Here is a 10,667-nt window from a genome sequence, read left to right as displayed (position 1 = left end):
TTTTATGGCACCTGCTATCAAAAGAACCAGCTTCCAAGGAAGGTTGTCTCATAATTAGTCTAATTATGCATACAAAAATAAATTTGTTTCTATTAAAAATATCTAATTTTTCTCCACAAAGTTTCAGTGAACTATAAATACGGAGAAAGAAGACAAAGTGTGAAGGAAAGTGGTGTTAAAGGTTAATGAAATCAATATATAAATTCAAAGTCAAGGGAAACATAAAAAAAAATATTTGGTGCTTAATGGGGTGTGCGATTATTCGCCTTTTTCCGAAACCGGTTTCCGGTAAACCGGTGTTATTTTACAAATTTTCTTTACAGCAACACTTAGTTATAGTCAGAAATCATGACTAAAATTACAATACATATATATATGTTACTGTTAACAAGTAATTGTTAAGCAAAAAACAAAACCGACTTTAATTCTCTATATAAAAAGTTAAGATTATTGTTAATTTCTTCATGAAACAATGATCAGGTTTAAACCAAATTTGTATCGGACCACATGTGAGCTACCACCTTTTTCGTAGGAAAAATAATTATAGAAATCGGTCAACGTGGTAAAAAGTTATGTGGTAACATACATAAAAAAAAAAATGTTTAATAAAAAATATTCCGACGAATTGATAACCTTTTCTTTTTTGTGAAGTCGCTTAAAAAATAGGTATAGCTTTTATTTATAAATGAATAAATCAAGTAAAACAGAAAAGATTTAGTGAAAAATTAACATTATCCTTTCTAAAAATTTGTTTTCGTAAATAATTTATAAAAATATAGGTCATACTAAAACATGACCTGACCATGACATTAATACGCAAATTTATTGAACTTTCCCGAGTTGCAAATAAAGTTTACAATTTTATTTGTATATCTTTTATTGTTGTATGAATTATATTTTTATAAAAAAATTGCGAAAAGAAATAAGAATAAAAATTTTTGCATATATTGCGAAAAATTCTCCGTGCCAATACTTTTGTCCGGCACTGTAAAAATCTATTAATTATATTCCTAATTATAATTACATTGAATAAAGGAAATACAAGAATTTTAATTAATTAATTACAATTATTTTTCACAAACAAAAACATTAGATAAAAAAATGTTTTGTTTTTTTTTTATCGTAAATCAATCGTTTCCTAGACTCATTTACATTTAAAAATCGGTCGTAAAAGTATTCACATACGAATGCTGTTTCGATCCGTTTACGACTGTTCGTAGGCGCTACACAATTTGAAGCGAAAAAGTACTCGAGAACGAATCGTAAACGACTATCATAAACGACTTCTATCCGGTTTTTCTTCAAGAAAATATACAGTTACGAGCTCGTTTACGATGATTTTGCTGGCTGGGCGGAAATGATTAGTAGAATACAGTGCACTATAAACAATTCCAAATGCAAAATTGTGGATTACATGATTTTATTTGAGTGTCACTAATGCTTTAGATTGACGCGGAGAGAAGGTTGATGACTGGCACCTGACCCCTTTTAGCTTTTAGTACATTATCTTCCTTTTTACATTTATCGTCATATCTTGTCACTGGAGGTGTCACTGAGAAACATAAAAAGGCTACCCTAAGGTTAAGTAAACGAAATTAGTTTTCGAAATGGCCTTGCAAAAATACGGCGACCTTTTTTTTGTTTGCTATAAGATGGTACGGTCTAATGTACATACATATGTGTATGCTCAAGCTGCTACATTTATGATCACTGCTGTATGCGATTGCGAAATATACAAGTACTAGTAATAACCTACCGAAATTCGGGCGAATGCAATAAAGAAATACTTGCAGATATTAAGTATTTAAGCTTAATTAAAAAATAAAACGTGATTTTCATGAATATACTTCAGTATTTAGCACAAGATTTATTTAACGAACTTCGTGAAAGACAACAATTAATCTTGTATTTCTTATTAAGTTATTATTATTTATTCATTATCATTATTTAAGTTATTACTCTACTCATAGCTTCGTACACTGGGCCGAGAGAAAACACTAATTTTTAAGGTATGTAGATATAGTCCAATCTTTCACAATATCCGTCGAAGGGCTTTATTAGTCGAAGTGTGAAATGGAATAATCACTTTAAATTGGCGCCATTTCATGGTGAAAGGCATTTGGTATCACAATTTAAACCTAAGCTTTCTTAACCTTTTCAAAAAATTCAACCAATGATTTTAAAAATTGTAAAATACATAAATATATATGTATGCCGGCTAATTTGAATCGTTCATTTCAAAAATCACATCAACAAATTTTTAAAGGTTTGAGTTTTACCGTCAGCCAGGGTCCATTAAATTTGTGTGTTTAAAAAAGAAAGAGATCTCAGCTATTTTTTATTTATTTTTTCCGAAATATATTTCAAAACTATGAATAATACGAATCCAAATCACAATTGCACGAAAAATTGGTTAATATTTTTCAACAGATTACACTACTCACTATCGACTTTTCTGCCACGGTTTACTTTTGTGACAAATACGGTCAACTGCAACTGCAGCTTGCACATTAATTTGATGTATATTTGATGACCGATTTGAAATCGTGGAAATCCTGGAAACTTCTGGATAACCTATGGAGCTTGCACTATACCTCAATTCTTTAGCTATTCCAGATCGGCCTAACTAAGTTGTATGACTGAGCAATTATATGTAGATGTAGAGGCATATGCATGCATGCATAAGTAAATATTGTAATAAAACTCGAAGTCAACACGTGCTTAACTTAGTAATCGCGCCCACATCATGCCATGCATGTGTCAACCTGTCAAAAGCTTTCCTGCTTTGGTAATATGCTTTTTCAATATATGTATGTACATTCAAGGGCGCACCCAGGAATATATTTTAGGGGGGGGTTTTATATTTCCGAAGATATATCACCGGAAAATACTGAAAATTTGCTTCAGATAATACCCTCTTTAAAATACATTTATGCAAGTTTTATGTACAGTATGTAATAAATAAATAAACGTTTCAAAATTCATAAACTGCACTTTATTTACAGATTAACAGAACTCAAACGCTTTTAACCGACTTCAAAAAAAAAGGGAGGTTATTATCTCGCCGGAATACATAACTTTGGACCACGTGAACCGTTTTCAATAATCCTTTTTTTATTAGAAAGATAGTACCTCAAGGTTCGTCCCGTAATTTGTTTTAGAGATCCGATGATTGGATCCTGAAGAAGTTAACGGTACCCCTAAATTTGAATATGAGAATTGAAGTCGGTTGTGTTCTTTCCTTAAAAACTACTTGTTTAATAAAAAGTTCTATAAACTCAAGATGCGCTCAACTTTCAAAAGTACCTAATAAAAAATTTAAAAAAAGAGTCAGTAAAAATAAATTTATTGATTCCATGAATTTTTGCACTTTTATGTTCATTTTTTCGATTTCTGGTTTCTGGTTTTCGATAGATGGTGATTTTTCACGATTGCTAAATTTTTTTAATATTTCGAGTTCCGAAAAAATTAACTGAACTCTCAAGAAAAACGAAAAATGCATATAAAACGACGGACGAGAAATGGAAAAGAAATTTTCTTCTACCAAATTTTCATAAATCAGTTTGCAGCTCTCAAGAAAAAAATGCTCGTATATTTAATTCCTCATGAAAATTTACAGCAAAAGCAAAGCGCTTTTTCAAGCAACAGAAATTATAATAAATATTTCTGATAATTTCCTTGAGAGCTGGATTCTTAGCTTTAAGATACAGTTTGCATTTGAGGTTATTAGCTTTAGGGGGGGTTTGAACCCCAAAACCCACCCCTTGTGTGCGCTAATGTGTACATTTAACTCCAATATTGTAATTACTACGTCATCTCGACTGACTTTTGTTTAAGGAATAATTGTAGCGTCTCGCCATTTTTGGCACCTTAATTTATTGAATTAGTATGTATGTAAATTGCAGTTAATAAACATAAGACAAAAGTTTAAGAATTTCACTTCCACTTTCACACGGTAAATACTTTTCGTTTTGGGTATAAATTTCAGGCGAATTTAAGCGAGGCATTTAATCACGTTTTGCACACACAACCCTCTCCATCCATCAGTTTATCACACACAACTTCAATTAATTTACAACTTCATAGTTTAGAATAAAAAATTATGCTAGAATTTTCTGTGAGAAACAGTTTCTTCATCTTCGGTTTCGCTGTGTTGACGGCGGCAAAATCGTCTAAAAAATTATCTTGGTGTGATCCGCAGCTATGTCCAAATGGAAAGCGACACATTGCGTGCGGCCACGATGGGGTAAGCAAAAACTCATACCCATACACATATATATGTATATGAGCATAGTTGTTAATACCCCTTTGCAAATTAAAAATTGTGCGCTAACCTCCATTTTTATTTACCTACCATAGAGAGCCACCGCCGCCTGCCCACCCGATGCCGTTATGATCGATATACGCTCACACAAGAAGGAGATTCTACACGAGCATAACAAACGTCGTAATTTTGTAGCGCTCGGTCATTTGCCTGGCTATTATCCCGCCTCGCGTATGGCCACCATGGCGTGGGACGATGAGCTCGCCTTTCTCGCCGAACTTAACTTGAAAATGTGCTATGTGGAGCACGATGACTGCAACAATACGCCACGCTTTAAATCAGTTGGACAAAATCTATCGGGCGTTGCCTACCAAAGGCAGGGTGTTAACATAAGCGAAGTCATAAGCCGTTCGATGGGTTTGTGGTTTGGCGAATATCATTTAATCAATAGCGGTTTTATTGCAAGTTTCAGGGTCACACGCCAATTGTAAGTAAAATCCTAAGAAATGCTCAATAACTTAAAATTAAAAATTATATTTCGTATGCTTTTCCTCCTTCTTTGCAGTGAGCAGTATGGTCACTTCGCGGAGTTCGTTGTGGATCGTAATACACATGTCGGCTGTGCTGTGATCCGTTATACTAATCCTGATTTCCCATTACACCACATCTATAACATGGCCTGCAATTATGCAAGCAAATATGCTTTGGGTATTCCGGTTTATCGGGTGGGCACACCAGCTTCAGAGTGTAAAAAAGGCAAAAACCGTTACTATCCGGGCTTATGCTCTCCTAAAGAGATATATAATCCTCACTATGAATAAGGCAGTGTGCAAAACAATACTTATTAAATAAAGACTGAATTACGAGTTATAAATAAAAAAAAACTTGAGGTTTTTTGTAAAGAGTTTTGACCGGTTCAAGGTCTGTGTCTCCAATGGCTGAAGATTGGGATGCAGTCGCGGCATTCCTAGGTCGATAGTTGTGGTAGATTGTGCACCGAATCTTAATTAGTAGTCGGTACGTCGTTGAGTCCAACGGTCTATATAGGTCTGTACAATGCCCATATTTTCGGAAATATGCCTTCTGACGTGCCTGGGCGGAGGCTCTTCTTCAAGCAGAGGTCTATTGGCGTGATCACGTCTGTGGCACCCACCAAAAACTGCTTGCTTAGCATTTTGTTATGCTCCCTTCAAGAATATGCAGATGTGCTCTTAGCATGCAGTGCCCAGTGAGTATGCCTGTAATGATAAAATTTTTTTTTTTAGAGAGGTTGATTAGAAGTTCGTATTTTTGTATATTGTCGAAGCCATATTATTTTCTCCCTCTGTTGTTCTCTCCTGCTTATTGTTCCTATCCCAAGCTTTTCGCTAAGTGTGTTTGGCCCCATTTCTGGGGCTGGCTAAAGCGTCCGCCGTCGTACCTTACTTCGTACATACGCGGTTAATTGGACAGTTGTCAGAGCGATATCCAATACAACTGGCCCCAAATGGTGTATGTTCTTACCCCAGAAGGCTTCCTTGCAAAAAAACATAGCCGCAGTTTAACTTTTAGAGCACAATGAAGAAATCCTGAATATGTTTTAAGGTATAGGGCCAAACATTTCTTCACGTACCGCGCGAAGATTAAAAACTAGCTCATGTTGCATGACTTGTGAGGGAAATCCCAAATTCTTATGCCGATTTTCCACTTGGTATTGAAATAACGAAAAATTATTAATAACTGTAAGTTAAAGAAAGAACATCTTAACTCATGTTGGTATCAAGATATTGATGAATTGAGGCAACTAACTAGTAAACTGTGGATTTGTCGCTCGGGGAATACCCGAGGCAACTAATTCCCCGCCGAGGAGAAGAATTTGGCGCTTTCAGTCCATTGGATCTAAGGATAGAAGCTATGCATTTAAGCGACATTTGTTCCCACCACGATGGCCCTATGAGGAGACCAGTGAACTCTTAAGTTGACTGTCCTGTAGTCACTAGCGGCTATTCGTTACCAATCCTAAGTAGCTCGAGAGCGTCGTCTATATTAGATGATGTATTTTGTACCCACACCAACGCTTGAGGCGTGTTGGATACATTTTCAAACCTTCGCTGGAGGGATTTTAGTGTTTTACTTTCGCAGCTATGCACTCAAATGCAAAAAACGGTATTTTAGGAACTACCCTCCAGTAACCCAAAGCCCAGATAGTTGCAATTTTTTATTTTCAAAGCTTCGGAACTGGGTCCGATGGGAAATTACGTCCCGTTTTTCGACTTTCCCTCGCAGAGCTTAGACTTGATAACTTTCCTTAAATGAGCATAACGGGTGGCTCCATTCCAAGCCAGCGATATGATTATCGACTCAACAACCACGGAAACGGTCGACTACTGCAGAGTCCTATGACGCCGCAAGTTCACCATTCTCCTGAGTGAGGACCGATATCCGAGGCGCTTTGTTAGGATACAGTTTGAAAACTCTTAACAACAAATGATTGAATGAACACGAGAGAGTGAAGCAATATCCTTGTGGTCTAGAATACTTTTGTTGTTCATGCTCTTATTATAATGTGTGGCTAAAACTATGTCACATCCTTTCGTAAGGGCAGGTTACTTACTTCATTGTAGTTAGTTTTTATTACTCCCCTGCAGAAAAATATTATCAATTGATAAAAAATAACCTACTTGCAGTTCGCTTTTTTGCGGGATTTCTATAAAATATATAACCTGTAGTTAGCTACAAAAAGCTAACTTGAAACAAGTGGACAAGTAATGCAGGAGTAAAGCTCGAGATTGTTTTCTTTAAACGCCTTTCTATTTAAATATCTTGCACTTCGCAAATACTTTTCGAATTGGGGACAAATAAAAGGAAGATCGAAATTTCATATTATCATTTTGAAGTTATGTCTGACGAAGTTCGAATATGGAACCACCTACAGCCGAATATGGTAACAAATATGAAATGTAATAAAATAAATAAAGTAAATAAAAATAAAAAAATAAAAATTGTTTTTCCTATTGATATTTTATGTCCAAAAGTTACAAGTAAGTTACATCAAATGCAGAAGTAAACCACCCTTGACTATTTCGCAGCTATCGCCATAGAAATATAGTTAGCTTTCGTCAAAGAAAATACACAGATAATAAGTGACTTTTAGCTCCTTCCTAATCAACTTGAAGTTAGCTTATAGTTAGATACATTTCCTGCAGGGTCGCGCAACTAAATGCTCGCATTGTCGAAGCTACAGGAATTCTAACAATGCCTAATACTTATTTGACATAAAATTAATTAAATACACACAAAATTACATTATTGCGTATGTGCATATGTAATAAGGTAAATAACTAACACAACACTTAGCACATTTATCAATTTCCAATAAATCATTTGAAATCATTTCATATAAGCTTTTAAAGTGTGGAATACATTAATTACCAGCAATTAATCGCATTATACAGCTCATAAGCCCACATACATTCAAATGTTTATTTTTTACTGTATTTTCAAGAAGCTTTATTATTTTAATACCAAGAATTTATTGCAAGCAATAAACCCCAGCAATGTCAGTCACATAAGAATTATTACTAATTATCAAGTTTAACGGTTCATGTATCCCAAAAAAAACTTGCAACGGCAGGGAAGCTGAGATAGCAAAATGACATTTCACTTAGAGAGAAAGTTGAAAACGCCAGTAGGTAAAACATCTGCAATGCAATTTACACTAATAGGGCAATTCATCCTCGTATTACATAGTTTTGTAATTTTGTATGGAAATACGGTTTATTTACGAGGTTACGCGGATACGAGGCATTTACGCGTTTATATGAATACCCTGAATGAACAGACTGCGGAGTTTTATATAGAAACCGAAGCAAAGAACTATTTACCACTTAACTATAAGCAAAATTCATAAATTTGTATAATTTTTTTTTTTTTTTAGTTATGGGGTACATATTTTTAGGCTTCGTTTTCTGCATAAACATCACAAGTTGACTAATGATGGAATTGTTTGTGCGGTTTTTGTGTTGACAAAGTAAGCTTATTTGAATATACATACATACATACAAGGAGTGTCAGTTAATGCCGAAATTTTCATCTTCGTTTTAGTTAATGTCTTCATAAACGTATTAATCTAAAAAATGGCCTTCGCATACACCTTGGTGTTCATTTAAGTGTTTGTCTTCATTTAAGTATTCGTCCTCGGAATATATCTGTACTAGAGTTCGTATTATTATTCGTATGCGACTTTGTCTTCGTATTCGAATCCTCTTCATATTCGCATTTTTCTGCGTATTGGTCTTTGCATTCACCTTCATCTTCATTTTAGTCGCTGTATTCGCATTCGGATTAGTCTTGGGATCGTATTCGCATTCGTCTTAGTATTCGTTTCGGTTCTGTCTGTCTTGTTGTCTTCACAATCACCTTCATATTCGTCGTCTTCTTCATATTCCTCTTCGTATTCGTGTTTGTCATCGCATTCGTTCCCGTATGCGGACTCATCTTGATATACATCTTCGTATTCTATGTAACTAATCTCCGAATTCGACTTTCTATTCGTATTCGGTTGATCTAAATATTCGTGTTCGTTTTCGATTTTGTGTTCATAAAAGCATGCATATTTGTCTTCATATTAGTATTGGCCTTCGTATAACTATTCCTCGAATCTACGTCTTCGTACTTGTGTCCGCATTCGTGTTCGTAATCGTCTTCCTTGTATTCTTGTTCGTATTCGTGTTCGGCAAGTTTGGCCAACATACTAGGGCATCGTAGGTAAGGCATACAGTTTAGCTTTCAAACCCCAATTAAGCAAGCTCCTTAGACTATGTTCAAACAGGCCAGTTAGCTGAGGCAATTAAGCTTTAAATTACCTCACTTAGTTTGGTGTTCACACACATTCAATTAAGTTGAAACAGTGTTTAGTGTTTGTCAGCTGATATTGTTTTATTTTGCCTGTCAAAAATTTTGCGAGGCTATTATCTGTTCAATTTGACTTGGCCTGAACAAAATGGAGAGATTTTCAACTTTTAATAAAATTTTATTAGTGTATAATAGAAATATTAAACTTTTCAGTCAATACAATAAAGTTTTGATTGAAGACTGCCTTTTTTTATGAAAAAGGAAGAAGAATAATTTAATTTTTCTGNTCGGTTGATCTAAATATTCGTGTTCGTTTTCGATTTTGTGTTCATAAAAGTATGCATATTTGTCTTCATATTAGTATTGGCTTTCGTATAACTATTCCTCGAATATACGTCTTCGTACTTGTGAACGCATTCGTGTTCGCATTCGTCTTCCTTGCATTCTTGTTCGTATTCGTGTTCGGCAAGTTTGGCCAACATACTAGGGCATCGTAGGTAAGGCATACAGTTTAGCTTTCAAACCCCAACTAAGCAACCTCCTTAGACTATGTTCAAACAGGCCAGTTAGCTGAGGCAATTCAGCTTTAAATTACCTCACTTAGTTTGGTGTTCACACACATTCAATTAAGTTGAAACAGTGTTTAGTGTTTGTCAGCTGATATTGTTTTTATTTTGCCTGTCAAAAATTTTGCGAGGCTATTATCTGTTCAATTTGCCTTGGCCTGAACAAAATGGAGAGATTTTCAACTTTAAATAAAATTTTATTAGTGTATAATAGAAATATTGAACTTTTCCAGTCAATACAATAAAGTTTTGATTGCAGACTGGCTTTTTTTTCATTTTCTTATTATTGAACATACCATCTGCTCTTCTCATTAAACACACTTCACAGAGTTGCATGAGCAATTTTACGACAATTTGCTGCCAATTAGTTACTAATTGCCAGCTATGGAAGGGGAATGAGAGAGTCAATTACGAATGGAGAAGCGAGTTACGTGTCATGTGAATATCCTATAACCCATCTATAAACTGGCAGACATAAAAGTCATCATACGTCAAATAGAACATGGCCCATATTGGGGTATTTTCCTTTGTTCTCTGCGTTTTTAATAGCTACATATTTTTTCCCCGTTATTATGGTTTTTGTGAACCAATCTTACAAAAAAAGCTATTAGATATGAAAGAAGGTACTACAACTTTGAGCCGTGTTTTCATGATTCGTTTTTTGGTATTATATATATATATCTATTTAGTCTAAGATCTGACAAGGGCCCTCCACCATTTAACGTGTAAAGAAATATTTTGCGAGTGGGTTGGCTGAAATGAGTGCAAAATTAAAATATATATATATATATAAGTTTTGATTATTTAATTAAAAATATCCTGGCCAGGATTTTTTAGCCAACCTACTCGCGAAATATTTCCTAACACGTTCAATTTCAAGCCATGCCGTTGTCGGATCCCCTACTAATTCTTTCGAATCAATTGAAATGAAGCCTATTTATTTTTAGCAAAAATTTCAAATAATACTAATTTCATTTACCTTGGAGCCTTGGCTACACAACTTC

General features: G+C 34.7%; 1 protein-coding gene across 1 annotated transcript; it reads left to right on the top strand.

Annotated features, from left to right (window-relative positions):
- Positions 1–4,128: 4,128 nt before the first annotated feature.
- LOC108376513 (venom allergen 5-like) lies at positions 4,129–5,085 on the top strand (the record flags this gene model as incomplete). Its single annotated transcript, XM_017632736.1, has 3 exons — positions 4,129–4,246; positions 4,360–4,751; positions 4,830–5,085. Coding segments are annotated over 3 exons (766 nt in total), but the record flags the coding sequence as incomplete, so codon positions are not given.
- Positions 5,086–10,667: the final 5,582 nt, after the last annotated feature.

Source organism: Rhagoletis zephyria, unplaced genomic scaffold (genome assembly GCF_001687245.7).
Source record: "Rhagoletis zephyria isolate East Lansing unplaced genomic scaffold, Rhagoletis_zephyria_1.1 Rzeph_scaffold_10583, whole genome shotgun sequence".
NCBI classification, from domain to species: domain Eukaryota; kingdom Metazoa; phylum Arthropoda; class Insecta; order Diptera; family Tephritidae; genus Rhagoletis; species Rhagoletis zephyria.
The sequence above is the reverse complement of the archived record's forward strand: the minus strand, read 5'-3'. Positions and strand labels throughout refer to the sequence as shown.